The sequence below is a fragment of the Barbatula barbatula genome, assembly GCF_947034865.1.
Source record: "Barbatula barbatula genome assembly, chromosome: 1".
Lineage (NCBI taxonomy): Eukaryota > Metazoa > Chordata > Actinopteri > Cypriniformes > Nemacheilidae > Barbatula > Barbatula barbatula.
The window spans coordinates 10548127-10567545 of record NC_136766.1 but is presented as its reverse complement, the minus strand read 5'-3'; the positions used below and the strand labels follow the sequence as shown (position 1 = coordinate 10567545).

The 19419-nt window shown below is 40.0% G+C and overlaps 1 protein-coding gene across 5 annotated transcripts in view; it reads right to left on the bottom strand.

Moving 5' to 3' along the window:
- The window catches only part of ppip5k1a (diphosphoinositol pentakisphosphate kinase 1a), a 28566-nt gene that overhangs the window by 3778 nt on the left and 5369 nt on the right, over positions 1-19419 (bottom strand). For 2 of the 5 annotated variants that reach the window (XR_013786624.1, XM_079455817.1), the window contains exons 10-26: positions 19259-19360; positions 18841-18927; positions 18675-18750; positions 18475-18584; positions 17972-18057; positions 17139-17264; positions 12438-12559; positions 12152-12334; positions 11901-12042; positions 11581-11804; positions 11030-11157; positions 10811-10925; positions 10497-10604; positions 10253-10366; positions 10005-10145; positions 9796-9889; positions 9387-9512 (exon numbers count right to left, since the gene is read on the bottom strand). Coding sequence is in view for 4 of the 5 variants with exons in the window: in XM_079455817.1 (XP_079311943.1) it covers positions 9387-9512; positions 9796-9889; positions 10005-10145; positions 10253-10366; positions 10497-10604; positions 10811-10925; positions 11030-11157; positions 11581-11804; positions 11901-12042; positions 12152-12334; positions 12438-12559; positions 17139-17264; positions 17972-18057; positions 18475-18584; positions 18675-18750; positions 18841-18927; positions 19259-19360 (2084 nt within the window). In the remaining variant the exon portion in view is untranslated. Of the gene's footprint in view, positions 1-3551; positions 3732-4204; positions 4265-6846; positions 6910-9386; positions 9513-9795; positions 9890-10004; positions 10146-10252; positions 10367-10496; positions 10605-10810; positions 10926-11029; positions 11158-11580; positions 11805-11900; positions 12043-12151; positions 12335-12437; positions 12560-17138; positions 17265-17971; positions 18058-18474; positions 18585-18674; positions 18751-18840; positions 18928-19258; positions 19361-19419 lie in introns of all 5 variants that reach the window. The other 3 variants (XM_079455814.1, XM_079455815.1, XM_079455816.1) reach the window with 3 other exon arrangements.

The window sequence follows — 19419 nt, the reverse complement described above, 5'->3', positions numbered from 1 at the left end:
TATCTGAGGGTATAGACGCCAATCTCCATAGAGTGGGTTCCCCCTCGATAGAAGTTCAGAAATCCTGGAACATGGGTCGCGCATAACAACAGTGATAAAGACGCCCAATCCACACCAAAAGCTTGTGAGCCAAAGGAAGGACTGTGAATTCATAACATACAGTATGTCTAGATAGTCGAAACCAAGAAACTTCCTGTGTGGCCGATAAATGCTTATGTGGGAAAAAAAAGCATAATTTAGATCGACCGATATGAACCAGTCGTTATGTTTTATGGCGCAGGCCAAAGTGCCGTGGGAAAACATTCTGAAATTGTATTTCCACAAATGTTTGTTCAACACTGAGGTCCAAGATGGGGCAGAGAGAACAGTTCTTCTTTGGGACCAGGAAATAATGATAATAAAACCCACCTAAATTGCTACCTTCAATAAGAGAGAAGAGATTTCCTCTTTAAGAATGTGCACGGAACTCACCTCCATCTGTGAAGAGACAATGCCGTTTAAAAGCGGGGGTTTTAACCCTGCATAAATGTTCGCATTACCCAATCAGGAGCCACAATCATGCAGTGGGCAACTGGCACGGAGGTGGTTTTCTGGGAAGGCACAATTTGAAAGCCTAGTCTTCTTTCCTTTTGTCGTTGCACCTTTGCTGCATCAAAGCCACGGCAGGACCGAAGAGAGCCTGGCCAGGCTCCATCGGTGCTCCCGCAATGTGCTGCTTCTCACTGTTTACGTGCTCACTGAGTCACGACTGTTTCAGCCAAAGCGTGCACTCCCCCACCACAGAAAGCGCCATGGAGCACCCGCAAGCTCGGACAGCTTGATTAGCATTACGGAGGACAAGTTTGTTGAACGTAAGGATCGCCTTCTACCGAGGCTGCCAAGGGGGATCCTTTGTCCAGAAGGGACGAAATATAAGAGAACAGTTAAGATGCCTGCCGATCGGCGGCTCGACAGCGGGGGAATGACCCATGACGAGTCTCGCCATATCTTTCATCTCAAGACCCGTGCTTTGTGAACGCTGGAAGGACAGGGAGGAGCTGTTTCCTCAGGCACTTTTCCATTGTACGCCACGCCTGTTGGGTGGCGCTGTTTGGAGCCGGCCACTCAATGTTGAGATGAGTGGCCGCTTGTTCACACACATCCAGGAGAATGGACTGGGGTAAGACCGCGGTGGGGTTAGCCTGGGGAACACCAGAGAGAGGGATTGCCTCCTCATCCTCTTTGGGGAACGCAGGAGCTTTTTAGGCAGCACAAGGCAATGGCTGCAATGCTTAGTGTTCTGCAAAGCCTCTTCTGTATGTTTCAGTCCTTAGTGGCGATTAGAGCCCCACACGCGGCTAGGCAGGCCTGTTATAAGCTTTTCCCAGGAGTAGCAGCAGATTTAGAGCGCAACATATTTGCGAGAAACTCTGAAAAATCTGTGGCGGGCAGCAGTGGAAAGGGGAGCAAGTGAGAAAATTACACGAGCCTGGGCGGCTGAGGATGCCAACACAGCTGATCAGATGATATTTCCTCCTGAAGAATATCCAACCGAACTGTGTCCGTGCAGAGATCACGAGAAGCAAATGTCAAATGGAGAACATCAGCGCAGGCAGACCTTATATGCTCTCAGGTAAGGGGGTGGGGCCTTACCTGGCATTGACTGCGTGCTTCTGTCTGTCTAGCCAGACTTCGTGCACTTTAATGCTTCTGCAGAGGACAGGTATGGATCCCCTTCCCATAGGTGGATCTCAAACACGAGATGATGAAAGAGAACAATGTTAATAAGTTGTTAGAGTTTCAATGTGCGTCATTTAGTTGAAAAAACTAACTTAAAAGGAATAAAGCACACAAATTAGGAGGCATTCAATAACGAACACAATGAATTCGAGAACAGCATATACTGTATAAATCATTATGTAAACAGGGCATTAATTTTATCCTATATATGTCCTAAATGGCAATTCATGGCGAAACATTTGTATGTATTACTGATGAAAACAACTATGGATTCTAGAGGAACAATAACAGAGGAACATACATATACATGAATTATGACAAATCATACTGTCTGAACTAAAAAAAGACGCATTAAACTAAACTTACACTGCCTCCCCATATATGATATTCCTCATTTTGGGGCAATTTCTCAAAGTTACATTTGGAACAGAGATCTCTCAAGGCCTGTGGCATGCAAACCATCTGCCACAACCATGCATGTCAGTCACTGTTTAATAGTTCACAGAGCTGTAAGCTGATGCCACTGGCATGCATTTGCCACACCACACACCCCATCACATAGCAATACACACTACATGCTAATTCAACCATGACTGTACTCAGTGCTCACCATACCAATGACTTTTAATTAAATAAAACTGTGGCTGCCATAATGTTAACTTTTGCAAATAAACCGATGCAATTAATCATGGTTAATTTATTCAAATGAGTTAACACTAGGAGCGCTACAGTATACCAGTACTGATAATAACAGTGATATTAATAACCGTAATTATCATACTACACATATGATAAAATCGTAAATAGCCAGTGTCTGGTTGACCGAATGTAGTGGTAGTAGTTTTCCACCCCATTTCCTTAAGAGCCACAAAGGTTGCACACTAAATTAAAATGAAACATGAATTTGACTGATTATTTACTTTTCAACAATAGATTTGAATCGACAGATATCACATTTCTGACATGAAATCTTTCAGCCAAAATAATCCTAAACTGATATTGTGACAATTTTCCTACTTTAAAGTAAAACATTCAGTTCTATTCTTTCCAATAGCTGGTCTAAATTGCAAAAAGCCAGCACAGATATCTTTATTTAGACACAACAATGCCTTTTATTACACTTACATACACTATTAATTAAAAGCCAGCTGCAGTTTTATTATTATGGAATCTATTTTTCATCAACAGCTAAGCTAGTGCTTCACTACCACTAACTACTGCATATTATTTGGTTCACCTTCATTAAAGGGACAGTTCACCCAAAAACAAAAATCCTTCCATCATTAATTCAGCTTTGTGTCATTCCAAACCTATATGACTTTCATTCTTCTGCAGAACACCACAAACGGTATTTTGAAGAATGTTGATAACTGAAGAACACTGAACCCCTATTGACTTACATTTTATGGACACAAATCCACTGACACATTTCCTCAAAATGTCTTCTTTTGTGTTCCACACAAGAAAGAGTGACACAGATTTTAAACTCTACCAGGGTGAATAAATGATGTCAGAATTTTTATTTTGGTGTGAACTATCCCTTTAAAAAAGAAGCTGAATGCAGTACACCCAACTCCATGACCTTTTGAAAAAGAAAACTGACTCATTTACTTTCTGCATTACTGCCCCAAAACACATGATTACTTGATTCTCTAATTAATCAACAGCCCTCAAGCTACACTCTTCCTAAAGTTAAAGTTAAAAAACATACAAGTGCCAAGTCAATGCAAGCTTCTTTTCCCAATAACACAAGCATGCTTCAAACAGCTATAGCGAAGCCATTACTGCAGTCACGGCACAGCAGGGCATGGAGGGACCTCCGCAGGGCTGACCGTAGAGGTACTCTAGCGGGTCCTGGCCGGAGATTAACCAGTTGCGGAAGAGACGGAGATGATAGGAGCACTGATGGAGGTGGTGGGCAAAAGCACTGTCCAAAGACAACGGGTGGCCAATATTGGGGTCGTTGGAAAAGCGCCTCAGCAGCTGGGCTACCTGATGCTCCTCCAGGGGCTCTGAGGAAGAAGAGGCAGAGCAGGGAAGACAAGAGTGGGGAGTAGAAGAGGGAAGGTCTACAAAACCGAGCCATGGGGCCAACGTGAGCGACACACTTTTTTTCATAATGTACTGTAGCATGCTATCAGGCTAAACTCCCCACAAACAGCAACTTTTCCATATTCTATACTCTAAACAAAGATGAGTGACTACAGTCACCGGCACGTGACCTTCCCAAGCAGACACACAGCTACATTTAAGTCAGTTGTAACCCACTGCCTTAATTCAGATATGTGTGCACATCCATCGTTTAAGGCACAAGACCACAAGGACTCAAGGATGTCATTAAACTGTAAATTCCCATGCTACACATTCACACTGATCTTTTCCCGTTCACACTAACACTATGTAGTATAGCGAGGCCCAGTCGATTCATTCAATCGACCTGATTGGTTTAAAGCTGCGGTAGAACAGAGATCTCTAGTTACAGTACCTGAGCCAGACCACCACAGAGGTTGTTTAACCGCCATGGCAGAAGTATCATCTTGTGTGCCTAAAGTGAACAAAGTGCTTTTGGAGTCAAACATTATATACTATACTATATGGCGGCCACATCAATACAGCTTAACATGTGAAGCTGAATGAAGAAACTTGTGTAAACATAAAAATCACATTGAAACAACTGCAAAACCATTTTACAGTGTATTAAAAGTTAGACCTGATGCACAAGAATTTAAGCTTTACAATCTTTCCAAACATAAACATATGTTTTTTACGGCTGTTAAACAATTCATCGTGATTAATCGCATCCAGAATAAACCTTTGTGTTTGCATAAAATATGTTCGTCTACTGTGCATATTAATTTTGTATTTATAGACACATGCACATACACATATTTATGAAAAAAATAAAATGTAAAAATGAATAGCAAATTAATTATTCATTACATTTTATATAGCGCTTAAAATTCAAGGGGGGAATCTCCTTGGTGGAGAGGAGACGGAGTTACGAATCCAATTGGTACATAAGGGGATGATTAGGAGGCCATGATGGGAAGGTGGCCATGATGTACCTCATGATGGGAAGGAGGCCGTGATGTATATAGGCAAATGGGCGAATTTGGCCAGGATGCAGGGTTACACCCCTACTCTTAATCGAAGGACTGGGATGACCACAGAGAGTCAGGACCTCGGTTTAACGTCTCATCCGAAGGACAGTGTCCCCATCACTATACTGGGGCATTAGGACCCACACAGACCACAGGGTGAGCATTCCCTGCTGTTCTCACTAACACCTGTTCCAGCAGCAACCTAGTTTTCCCCAGCAGGTCTCCCACACAGGTACTGACCAGGCTCAGCCCTGCATAGCTCCAGTGGGCAACCAGTCTTGGGCGACAGGGTTATATGGCTGCTGATAAAACATTTATATATCATTTAAATTATTGGTAAATATAAATAAATCCATCTAAATATTTCCTATATAGACATGTACAGTATGTGTATGCTTTTGTGTTTATAAATATAAAATGAATATGTACAGTTCCGGACATATCATGTAAACAAACTTCTGGATGTGATAAATCGCCATCAATCGTTTGACAGCTATAGTTTTTTTAAGATCATGATGGGAAGTCACTCACTTCTAATGTTTACAAAACCAAGTGTGAATTATGATATTTTCAGATATTTTAGGTTTGATCATCATTGTGGGGACATTTGATCCCCATCAAAACTAAAATCACACAAACGCAATACACACATGCACACACACAGTCACAGACAATTACCAGGAACACACAGAAATATAGGCAAAATCGACTGAATTGGTTTGAAAGAGTATTTTCAGTAATATTAAGCATTTCTTAGTAACTACAGAAAGACAGAATTAGCATGGCTCTAGCATGGCTCCACCGTGAAAGGTTTTTGAGATCTAATTGGCTAGGAATGTCTGGTGGGTGGAGTGTGTGGGATTCAACAGGGAGTGTGTAGGTGGAAGTGGGACAATCTTTAAGCGATCTCTGAGATGTACTGTGAACACATGCAATATTTGTCCAAACACACCTACATAAATATACAGTACAGTTATTCACATCGGTTTATGAGGATTTCATTTGCACTGTTCTTAACGTGTCGTAGCCAATCACATGCATGTACGTTTTCGACAATCCCACAGCTTTAAAGCATTTCCTTATACAGCCGTTCAAACAAAACAGCGTGTTTGTGAGTATCGACACCCACATATACTGAAGGCATATATATACCCTCACTTCAATCCAGAATTCACCTGACATTCACACCATACAAGCATATACGACAATTCTGAAAATGAATCTCATCCAACATTAAACCGGTTAGCACAGCACATTTAGTTATAAATGAAGACTAAAGGGCCACAAAAGACACAGGCTACACTTATCTGCAAGCATGGCAGTGAGAATGCAATGGGGCTGCGAAATGAAATTGATTTAATGTTTCAAAATCCCAAAGCATCTTAATCAAACCTAACATCTACTCGTGTAGTAAATAGTTAGGATCTACACACATATTTTAGGTTGGCTCCTGTAAAAATTAAAAAAAAAAGTTGTGTAAAAGACTCAACACTACTGGAGTAGTTCGTAGTTCGACATTTAAAACATTGGACATACAGTGATTTCAGTATAAAGGCACATGACGTAGAATTTCAACAGAAAATAGAGAAGAGTGATGGCGTAAAGGAGTGACGGATGAACCATTTCACATTAGAAACATTAGAGACATGACAATTACTAACAGGAGAAGGGTTTAATCCTTGGCGTGTTGCCCAGTAGTGCTTCAGATTCATTCTCTTTAATGTAATACACCCACGTACCCGCTTGTGCATTCAGGCACATGAAACACAAACACGTGCTCACATTCATCCATACAGACAGCCATCAGTAAACTGATCAACACTGGGTGATGGTGAGAGCTGTACGCAGGAAGTCACAGATTGTGATAGTGGAGAATGGGGGGGGGGTCAAATGAAGAAAAAGCTGATGAAACGAAGGGTTGAAAGAAACAGTGGCAGTAATCACGTGAAAGAAAAGCAGGATTTTTCATTAACATAAGTAAAGGAGGTGAGAAACAGGAAATATACTTGAAGAGAAGCAGACGTACCATTAGTCGGATGCTTTGCAATCGACACAGAAAATCGTTTTACTGCCGGCATAGACAACATCTCTGAGGAAATAAAAAAGGTCACTAGAGTTACCATATTTAACAGTACACCTGTACAGGATGGGGATGGTGTTCTAGTGCTGAAGGGGTGTGATGTTTAAGCTGCTACTGTGCCTACAGTGGGACATAAAGCAGGAAGAGAAGGGTCTGCTTTTGTATTTTATTTGCGATCTAAGCTGTGCCTGAAATTCAATATTCCCTAAATAACGGATGTCATAGTGCACTATATGGTGAAGGAATAAATGTAAATAAGCAAATTTGTTGAACCAATTTAGACACAGAACACTCCAAAGCTGTTGTAGAAATAACTTAAAGGGATACTTCATCCAAAAATTAAAATTCTGTCATCATTTGCATATTGTTGTTCCGAACCTGTGTAAATGTTGTTGTTCTGCTGAACACAAAGAACAATAACTAAACATCTGGGCACTACACTTGCATAGAACAAGATTTTTAGGTTGACTTGAGTTATTATGACAGATTTTAGATTTTTGAATTAACTATCCCTTTAAGTTAATATTTTTTTTATTTTTGCTTCATTACTTCAAGTACCTCTACTTGAAAGACTTAAAAGATTTGTGGCTATGTTTGTGACATTATGACAGGGATATTTCACGGGAAAAACAATTGTTTCCATGTTTTACTCACCCTCAAGGCATCCTGACAGCCCTATCAATATTAATAGGCAGTTGATATCTAGCTTATATTATCCCTCGGCAGCACGTGAACCTGAGTCTTGTTTTTCCTACAAATGACAAAAGGTCCTGCGCAGAGGAAACCATTTCCTGTTGGAACCAAACGAAAAATTCTGCGTTCGTCACCGGAGCTTACAACACGCCTGTGTCATTTGCTGGAAAAACAAGCATCTGGTGCAGCCGAGTGATAACGGAAGCTAGACATCAACGTTAATAGCTCTGTCAATATGGATGTTTCTCTTAAACAAACGCATCGATTCACTTCAGAAGACCTTTGTTGAGACCACAGAGACGTGTCGAGCAGTTCTTTGATTGATAGATGCACTTTTTGGAGCTTCAAAAGGTCGACGCCCATTCACTCACATTCTACTAATTGGAAGTTAAATGATACGTGGTATTATAACTTCGACTGCATTATTCTTCAAGAAGATCATATCATATTCAGTCAGTATGCCTTGAGGGTGAGTAAATCATGGGGAAATTTTGTTTTGCTTGTGAAATATCCCTTTAAATCTATTGAGAATTAAATTTGCTTAAAATGTAGACAATTGACCAACACCCCATATAGTGTACTTCATAAGGTAGAGGGAGACTTGGGACATTGCCGTAGACTTTAAAGTCTGAGGTGTGGGCTATAATATTAATTAAGTAATCTTAGCTATATTGCTTTGCCTTGTGGGTTAATGGGCACAATATAGATGCAAATTATTAGACAATATCTCTCAGAACAAACTAAATAATGTATGAAGACCTAAGAAGGCTGAGGTGGACATATCTCACTTTAGCAAAATTAGCAACTCTTATTCCCTCATGGGACACAATCACACAAAACACTGAAGACAAAGAGACTGTAGATTGTGTTCAATGACCGGCATGTTAAAATCTACACATAAAAACAAATGAAGAGGTTTCAACTAAATGTAATAAAGTGAACTGATCTATGAAAAGCCCATGTATATGGTAGAAATGAGCGAGAGAAAATGCGTTTATAAATAAAGAGGAGTAAGCAGAAGAAGAAAGAGGAAATGATAACTGAAACAGTGAGATCTCTGCACAGTGTCACGCTGACACCTTGTGGGCAAAGGTTTTAACCATGAACATTCCAGAAGGATTCTAGATATCAAGGCGCTGCAGAATGGACAATACATATGTGCAATTTTCCAAATTATATTGAAATCTAATACAAATGATACAGTATTTAATCTACTAATAACTGTACTTTCTTAATTATAATATTATGTTTTCTGAGTAACAAATGTTGACCAATGCACATAATATCTACGAGTAATTGTTGAGATATACAGTAGAGTAGCAAATAGCCCCTATATAGAGCAGTACAAAGGAAAGTCAAAGTTTAACCTCAGAGTACTAAAATGACTGTGTACTGTTAAAACAATAGTTTAATAAAAAAGCCTTTTTTATAAAATTGGAACTATAAAAATAGCCGCTTTGTGTATTAATAAAACTTGTGTTTCCATTTCAATTATATCAAAAACAAAACAAGGGTTACAAAATATGATGACAAAATGACAAGAAACAAAGACAAAACTGCTGAAACACTGTGAATGGCACATAAGACTCCATGACCTTTCAGACACAAAACATTCACAACCGTGGAAATGAACCTGACGTGAAATTCTAAATATAAAAGCGACATGTGTGATACAACATCAGGAAATGATGCAACGAGAAATCTTCTACATTACTCGCATTTACAGGAAGTGTCCTGTTCCTATACTGTCAATGCTCTCGTATTGGAGAGAAGGAGCTTAATGAAGCACATACCGTCTTTATAGGTCAAACTTCCTGATGAGAATTTTTTGCGGTGTGTACGTGCGTAGTCCTGAAGGTTGGGGGCACTAGACGAGCCCCCCAGGACGGTGGTGCTGAAGAGACCAGCGCACTGTGAGCCTGCAGAGGGGGTTAGATCATGAAATTAGTGTGCACACCAACCACATGCACTGTACTTGTGAACAAACTAATGACTATGGTACTATGGATCTTGAACCAGAAACACAACAAAAATGATCAATTACATCCCACCACACACAATATCATTTAAAAGTTATCGGCTTTACATTCAACATAACTTCTAATATACAGTGGCATTGGATGCAACAGACAATTTCTTGTCAGGGAATACAAATATACCGCAGCTATCAAAGCTGAGAGAAGAACTGACAAAAATACCAACCCAATCCACTCTGCTTCATCTCTGGAGACTGACGTGAGCAGGAGGGGAAGAGGCGATAGTTTCCCCCTTTAGAGAATGAGCTCTCTGACAGGACCTACAAACACAAACATGGGTGCTGCTGAATCCCAACATATAAAACCTAGTCTGATTCAGTACTGCATTATATAACAATTCAAAACACAATGCACAATGGCTGGTGACTGTGGTACCTCCATGGAGCCAGTCTTGCGATTCCGGATCAGCTGGGATTTCCTCTGGGTGCTGATAACGTCTAAAAGAGGCAAGGCTCGGTCGAGTTCATCTTGTGCAAGGTTTTCCAAACTCCCAGGGTCTGTTTGCTTCTGGTCATTCTATGCCAAATACACACATATGGACAAAAGAGCCAGCACAGATAGGTGAACTTGCAGGAATAAACACAAACTATTATTAATGATAAAATGGATCATGTGAAACTTACTTCAGCTGAGGCTGGTCGAAAGCCAAAGCCCATCGGAGCGCTTTCCTCCTCTGTTACTTTAACCCCTGGGCTGAAATGCAGCTCCACATGGAAGCGCTCCTCAGAGGATGGGTCCTTAGTTAACAAAATGTCACAATTCTCTCTTGAGACTGAACAGAAGCCTCTCAAACATAACACATTGCTCATTTAGGTCACTTTAAACTTTGTTTCAGATGAGCAGAGAGTCAGCGAGAACAAGATGTACCTTATTGTTGTCTTCATAGAGCATGATGACAATCTGGGTCATGTAGTTGAGCTCAGACACTGCGCCTAGATAATCCATGGCTCTCTTCCACTGCTGGTCTTTCTCCTCCTGAAACCCAAACAGAATCTAATGGTGAAATATCTGGCTGCGACTCAAAACCTAGCAAGCTGCCTACCTTGGTCAGCATATTTGGTGTCTATGTCGGCAGCATACAGGAAGGCCTATGCTATGTCTTTGATCAGAGCTTCATTGTGCTTCACTCTAATCCTCCATTTTTGTCTTTATCTCTTCTTCTATAGTCCCGTTATACTTACATCCAATAGGCCACCATAACGGAAGATGCTGAGAAGGGAGTGGACATGACTCTCGCTCGTGAAATACAGCCGAGTTCGGACATGCCTGCCTGGAGAAAGGACTCCACGTGAATATCTGTAAAACAAACCGATGGAGTTATTGAGATCTCACACTCGATAGGGTAAGATTACATAAATGAAATTATAAGAGATAAGTGAGAGATGGTGAGAGAATCTCACAATGGATGCAGCTTGTTAACAGACTCGTCCTCGTGTGTCCTCTGTAGATCCAGCTGAATCTTCTTCACTAAAGGCAGACAGTAGGCATACGCAATGTCCAGCTTCTCCACCTTGTTAATGCCATACTCCTAAAACACATATTTCACAATCCATGAGTTGTGTCCACTGTACATTTAAGCAAGTAAATGGTTCTTTAGTTCTTAAAGTGACAGTTCACGCAAAAGTGACATTTCTGTCGTCACTTACTCACCTCTCATCTTCTTGTCATTTCAAACTTGTATGACTTTCTTCTGCAGAACACATATTTCTTTAAGAATGTTGGTAACAAAACGGCGGTACCCATTGACAAAAGATGTACTGGTTGTGTATCCAGTCCATACAATAGTATTGTAGTTGTTTGGTTACCAACATTCTTCTTTTTTTGTGTTTTGCAGAAGTAAGAAAGTCATCACGTTTGAAATGACGAGAAGGTTGGTAAATGATGACAGAATTATAATTTTTGGCTGAACTATCCCTTCAAGAACTGAGGACAGGGTACACAGGTACCAAACCTGTGGTATAACAATGTCAGCTAGCGCTCTGGAAAGCTTGAAGAGTTCCACTGTATCCTCCAGTCCCAGGGAAGCATTGTGTTGCAGATCATACTTCACACAGTCGTAAATATCAGGAATTTTGCTTATGTCATAGCGGCCGCTCTTCATACGGAAGTCCCTTTCCAATTTAGACCAGCGCTGCAACATCATCTCCAGTGTCTCACTGTGGTACAGCTGTAAATCTGAAAAAATTACCCGAGTTAAATCTGTTGCTCTTTCAAAGGTTTCTCAGTGTGAGCTTGCTTCAGGGGTCTCTGATGTAAGCACAAAACAATCACCTGCTGATTTGGGGTCTTCAAGTCTTTTGCGGATCTGTGTGGTGAGGCTCTGGATAAGGGTGTAGACTTTATCACATGTACTCACTGGATTCTCCACAGACTTCATAGAGTTCACCAGGGAATTGCTGTTTGTTGGAGCCAGCTGAAGAAACAAGAGATAAATTGGGCACAGATGTGCATTTCGTATAAAGGTCCAAAAGTCAGCAAAAATATAGGCTGCAGTTCAAAAGAAGCTTAACACTCCGGTTTACCCTGTCAAAGTCTTCTTCTGTGAAGGTTTGATCTTTCTGCATGGTCTCATGCAGTCTGGCCTTAACCCTCTGCTGACAGCCGCTGAGGGATTCTATATCATTATCCAACAGGCCGTTCATGTTTGCACTTTTTACCATCTGGACCAGGATGGGTGTCAGCTCCCCTTCTAACGCCAAGAGACCCTGCCAGGCACACAACCAGCTGCAGTTTAGTAACTTCCAAAGACAATATTATATAACTCAATCTTAGATGCCCTCTTTTAGTTAACCGGTTTTGGCTGTGTACCTTAGCGAATGCAGCAGCAGTCATTTGCACCCTGCCCTCATCAGAGGCGTAGATCTTGAGGTCATGCCGGTAGGTGCTGTGTAGCCTGAGAAGGCCGCAGCCTGGAAAGCCTGCATAATCCCCTATAAACAGACAGAGCATAACATAATCACATGCATAAATGCAGAAACACAATACAGTCATGTAATACTACTAGAATAATTTTACAGCCTTTTTTTAGAGCCTAACAGAAATCATCATACACTATTCCTGTATGGAAAAGAAGCGCAGATGTTCTGCCTCAGATCTTTGTATTTCACGGAACAAAGAACAGCATGGGTTTGGAACAACATAGGGATAAGTACATGTCATGATGACAAATTTGTAATTTTGTGGTGAACTAAAATATTTTACTGAAATATTTAACAAATCACAATGGATAATCAATAAGAAGAACATAAGGTTTGGTAATATTTAATGCTTTGGATATACTCTAGCTATAGCTGTACATACATGAAACATTTACCATTTTTGAAGTACAGAACATAGTGATACAAACAACATATGTGAGATTTTCTCTGTAATATATAGGGCATCTATATGATTTGCAGAAATAGGATGTTGAAACAAACCTTAACATGAAAAAAAGACATTGGAAATAAAATAGCTGACATGATGTTGCCGATATATAAACAACACTCGATCAAATGTAATGTTCTTTTAAGGTGTTATTTAAACATATTACCATTAACAAACATTATAAGTTCATGTGCATTTGGATGCATTTGGATGGAAATATTAGTCAGTTAGAAAAGTAAGTCAGTTATTGACTACTGATCTGTTAAGTATTATGTAATCGGTTTATTGACCGTTTCATCTTAAAGCAAAAGTTAATCTCAAAATCAAAATCGTGTTATTTTTTACTCACCCACATGTTTTAAAACCTCTTAGCATCTTCGGAACACAAAGATAATTTAGGGACATCCAAGAGATTTCCAGGCCTCCTCATAGACATCATGTTTATAGTTGTTGTGAAGGTTCAAAAAGGTACTAAAGACATCGTTAAATTAGTCAATCTGCTCATAGTTGCTTAATAAAAAAATTCTTAATAGAGACGACAATACTTTGTGTGAAAAACAAACCAAAATAACAACTTTATATTCTCCTCTGTCTTGTCAGTCTATGGTCCGCGTTCACAAGAGCATATTCGGTGGGGCCAGATGCTGGCGTTCTGACTGACAACCATGAAGCACAACTCTGTGTTTACAAGCATAACACTGTATATAAGTTGATCTTCGCACATTTTTTAAGGTAAACTGTTGTTTGTTAAAGGTCCGGTATAATTCTATGTAATTCATTCTGACCTCTTTAAGTCAGAATGAACAGTTAAACATGCCTAGCATGGTCAACTTGTTGGACGTATGACATAGTATTTCTATACTTGATACACTCCCCTAGCACTCCAACTTGTTTCAGAAAGTTTTTTTATGATTCTGGATCCCTGTGTCGTCAAAGGGATACTATTCCTTTTATTGCAAGGCAATAGAAATAGCCCGCCCACTAGCCAACCGACGAGCTAGACCTGCTTACCATCAATATGGACTGCGCTGCAGCTCGTTACTCTTGCGATAGTGAAGTTTAGGCGTGTCTGTTCGTTAACGGCATTTCAGAGAAAGGATGTTATATAAATGGTGGATCTAACGCTGGATTTGGAGATCACTTAAAACTGATAGATGGCAAGGGGGATGCTGGACATGAACTTCACGGTAAGTCAAACTAAGTCATATGTCTGTGTTTTATTGGCAATTGGCGTGAACTTGCATACTGTACAAAACACGGAGGGATTAATGTGATGATGGGTTGCTTGCTCGTGCTGTAGTTCCATCACACTCTTCCCACTAGTCCCACCTCTAGCAGCTCATGTTTTTCCGGAAATAATTGTACAGCTGTATCTCTCTTTTATACATTTTATCAAACTAATTACTCTTTGAAGATACAACGTATGCAATACTACTGTATAGGCACTCAAGATTAATATGAGATGATACGCGATCTATAAGTAGCTGTTGTTAAGTAGCTTCTAGCTTGTGTTCCTTTTCACCTAGCACTTTTAATCATTTTGAAGCCTTGAGCTGTTCCTTGAGTAGGTGGGCTCAGCACTTGAGATATTTTAAAGGCGGCCTTGTCCCTTTAACCAGTGGAGAAGCATTTTGTCTGCCTAGTTAGCTGTAGCTTTAGTGAACTTGCTGTGTTTGCTTGAACTGGACTAGTAGCTGTTTGTTAGCAAAGAACTATTGAACTTCCTGAACTGCTTTTAAGATAAACTGTTGTTTTGTTAAGTAGCTGTTGTTAGTACCTACTAGCCATCTAGCTTGAGCTACTTTTCAGGTTTGCTTGTTTCCAACATCTGGAAATTTACTGTTGTCTTTTACATTTACATTTAGATTTATGCATTTGGCAGACGCGTAATCTTTGTTGCCTCTCTCCCACCAGCTTTTCATCCACGGTGTCTTCCTCCCTCCTCACCACAACCCTTTACTCATTTCTCAATGTTGAGGAAGCTACTGATAGTCTCTTTTTCAACCTTAACACCCTATCTTGACAGTGTCTGCCCTCGTACCTCTAGGCCTGCAAGTGTTACACCCTCTTGACCCTGGTTTTCTGAGACTCTTCGCAACCATCGGACCAAAATAAAGGCTGCGGAAAGGATGTGGCGTAAGTCTAGAGACCCTACCGATCTCTCAAAGTATCAACATTTTCTTAACTCTTTTGCTACTGATAAATCTGCAGTCAAAACCAAGTTCTATCAAACAAAATCCAAACCCCATCCAACCCGCGTCAATTTTCCTCAACCTTCTCCTCTCTTCTCTTTCCCCCTCTATCCGGCTTAAAGAAAGGACATTCTACGGAGACCATTCTCCTGTCTGTTGTCCAAAGGCTACGGCAAGCAAGGGCTAAATCCTTGTCATCTGTCCTTATTCTGATTGATCTCTCTGCTGCATTTGACACAGTATACCCCCAGATCCTGGTGTCCACTTGACTCTTATGTCATAGGCAGATCCTTTAAGGTATCCTGGAGAGGTGAGACATCCAGATCTCACCAGCTGACAATTGGAGTTCCTCAGGGATCAGTTCTTGCTCCTCTCCTCTTTTCTATATATACCACCTCCTGGGTCCAATTATTATGGCACATGGGTTTTCATACCATTTTTATGCAGATGATGCACAGCTTTATTTCTCTTTTCAGCCAGATGACCCTACCATCTCTGCCCATGTCTTTGCCTGGCTTCTGGAAATCTCTACAACTCAACCTCTCGAAGACAATACTCCTGGTTATACCGGCCCACCCATCAATTGAACACAACCTTACCTTTCAGCTTGGATTCTCAACTATAACACACAAAATGCGAGGAAACTGCAGCCGAAGTTCACATCTCACCACCCACTCAAACTTGCAGGTCTGTGCTCTACAACATCAGAAAAATCAGGCCGTTTCTGTTGGAGCATGCCTCTCAGCTGTTAGTCCAAGCTCTGGTCATATGAACACTGAAATATTGCAATTCTCCCCATTACCTAAACTCACAGCTCCAAGTCTACATCTGCTCCCATCATCTTCGGTCTTTACTCATTCGGTTCCCCTGTGGTGGAATGAACTGCCAGCCTCTAACTGAAATGCATTGTAGCGTGTTGACAAAATGTATGTATGCTCTCCTACTTGTAAATTGCTTTGGATAAAAGTGTCGGCCAAATGAATAAATGTAAATGTAAAATGTCTGATGATTTCGATATTGAGGAAGAATGTCAACCGTACAAACCGAATGCACATGTGTCGAAGTGCTGTCATGAACGCGCACCATAGACTGACAAGACAGAGTATATAGATTAAAGTTGCTATTTTGTTTTGTTTTTCGTACAAAGTATTATCGTTGCTTCAAAATATGTCTTTAGTTCTTTTCTGGACCTTGACAACAACTATAACCATGATGTCTATGAGGAGGCCTTGAAATCTCTCAGATGTCACCTAAATATCTTTATTTGTGTACGGAAGATGCTGGGATGTTGAAAATCATGTGGGTGAGTAAAAAATAATTTTATTTTTAGATTTAATTTTCCATTAACAACATAAACAAACGTTATTGCACATGCGCACTTTTATGACCCACAAATGAACTTCCGGTACACATTCACAAACAATAGAGTGCCAGATTATTTCTGATAACAGTCAAAAGAAACCGAGAAGGACTGTTACTTGGCTTAACTTGCCTCTGCAGTATTTGCAATTTAGAGTGCGATACCAATACCAAAACTAAATACGACCAAACTACAGGACCCATTCATTAAGTTAATATACAGTAATACAATAAAAATGAATTTATATGAACATAAATTAAATTAAATATAAATAGTTATATTATTAGACACTAGACACTAGCCAAACACAAACCGGAAGTTAACTGGGGGTCAGGCGTGTCAATAATGGTCAATAATGTATATAATTAACATGAATGTGAAAATATATTTAATTCCTAAGGAATAGAGAAGTTTTGATATAGAAAAAAATACATGAGCTGTTTTTCTTCCAATTTACTAAAAAAAACATTGAACAAAACATGAAGTGTAAAATAATAGAAACATCCAGTGATGAATGTCTGTGTCCTTTCAGTTCAAAAAGAGACTGAATGCATTAAGGATGAATCAACAGAATAAAGTAGAACAGTCTACCTTGACCTCCAGGATACATGCAGCGGAAAGCTCTACCCAGTTCTTCAGCCTGAACTCTGCCAGCTGGAGTCAGCTCTCCTCCCCACTTCAACACCAGCAGTATAGATGGGCCCTCCTTCAGTGAATCTGTAAACAAAACAAACGTTCACAAGTGTTATTTTTCTTCCAAGTGATAGAATGGTCAGCATTTTTTTATGAAGCTTCAAAAAGTGCATCCATCAATTTAAGAACTGATAGACACGGCTCTGTGGTCTTAACAAAGGTCTTCTGAAGCTAATCGATGTGTTGGTTTAAGAGAAATATCCATATTGAGAGTGCTATTACCGTTAATGTCTAACTTCCGTTATCTTCAGCTGCGCATGAACATGAGGGCTAGTTTTTCTGGCAAATGACGTAAGTTCTGGTGACGAATGCAGCATTTCTGTTTTATTCAAATATGATGCAGTCTCCTCTGTGCGTGAGTTTTCGTCACCGTCATTTGCCAGAAAAATAAGCCTCTGGTTCTTGCGAACCTGAGGGATAACAGAAGCTAAACATTAACGTTAGTAGCGGTGTCACTTCAGAAGACCTTTGTTAAGACCACAGAGCTGTGTCGAGCAGTTCTTTGATCGATGGATCCACTTTTGCATTATTCTTCAAGAATGTATTCATTAGGGATGCCTTGAGAGTGAGTAAAACATGGGTACATTTTGTTTTGCCACAGAAATATCCCTTTGAACAACATTAAGCGTCCAATTAGGGTTTAACAGAATATAGTTTTACATTGCTGTGTATCTGTGACCCGCAGTGTTGTGATGATTCAAGAAAACCACATTCATATGTAGTCTTCATACCTTCCTCCTCACTGGATGTTTTGGGTTGTCCACGAGGAAGGTAGGTGAGCTGTACCTTCCTATTGATTCCAGAGAAATGGCCATACCTGAAAAAAACAATAGCATGACTAGGGAAATATTACATACTTTAAAAAAGCACCCATCTTATTGTTCCTGATTGATGTCTATATTAACATGCCCCTAACAGCTGCCAGATCAACTTCTCTGAAATTCTTCCAGTGCATATATGCCAATTCCTGCTGAAGAAGGCTGCTGAAATTTGACACTGCTGTTATAGTGTGTCAGAGAGTGACTCTTAGTAATGAGATTCTAATAATACTGCATGTTGGAAACATAATTTGCGTAGTGTTCATATCCATTTTTTATATATTATATATATCCAATTTAAAAGTCATGCTTAGCTATGTAAATGTTTCTGTAGAAAATGTCTGAAGACAAGCAACATAAGTACACTGCAAATGTGCCAGTTAGCACGACCCAGTTACCATCCTACGTTAGCATACATTTCTAAAACGGTCTTCAGTTGTTCAAGTTTGGACTTCTTCTCTTCAATCTCACAGTCAGTATGCTGTCCCATATCTGCCAACAGTGTTCTGGTAATGTCCAGAACTTCCTGTGACAAATGACACAGAAGTGGGTTGAATATTACAATAAATTAGTTACTTAAATGGAACAACATAAGAAAATGCAAATAAATCGTTACCTGCAGTTGCTTGGGTTTCTTAATCTTCAGTTTGCCAGTTTTATAGCCACCATATTTTTCAAACATTTCAAAAAACCTGTAGAAAGAAAAATACGTTTTTGTGTGTGCAACGTGAAACCACCAATGATGCTGTGACTGAAGTACTGATCAGGGGACAAGAGCTCACATGGGGTTCCGCACTTCCATCTTCATCTTCTGTTTTGGCGTTCGATCTCCATGACGGATCACAGCGATCACACAGCGCAGCTCCATCCTTACCAGAGAAAACCACAAAGTCATTCTGATATAACCCAACAACAGGATTTATCTACAGAGGTTCAACAATGTCATGATAAAATGTATACAAAATTAAAACAAATATGCCATTTCTTTAATACAGTTGCTTGTGTATTATATTTATCAAAAGTGAATGTGTTAAAAATAAAACACCAGCTGTCTGCTTTGGTGTTCACTCAGATGGTTGGTTATTTATGTAAGGAGACTGCACTATAAGATGGGACCTAAATCCATCTACCATTAATGAATAGCATTGACTAATTTAGTAAGACAAAGGTCAAAGTGTCAGGGTGGCATGTGATTATTACATAGTGCCTGATGTAGTAGGGACAATAGGAATGTCCTCTGCCTCTGTAGGTATGGACCAGGGGATCTGGAACTGAGGGGCCAGCTCCCTCATCACAATATTTCTGAAAGAAAGTACATCAAGCCCTAAATCCACACAAATAATCAACTTGAAGAAATGTTA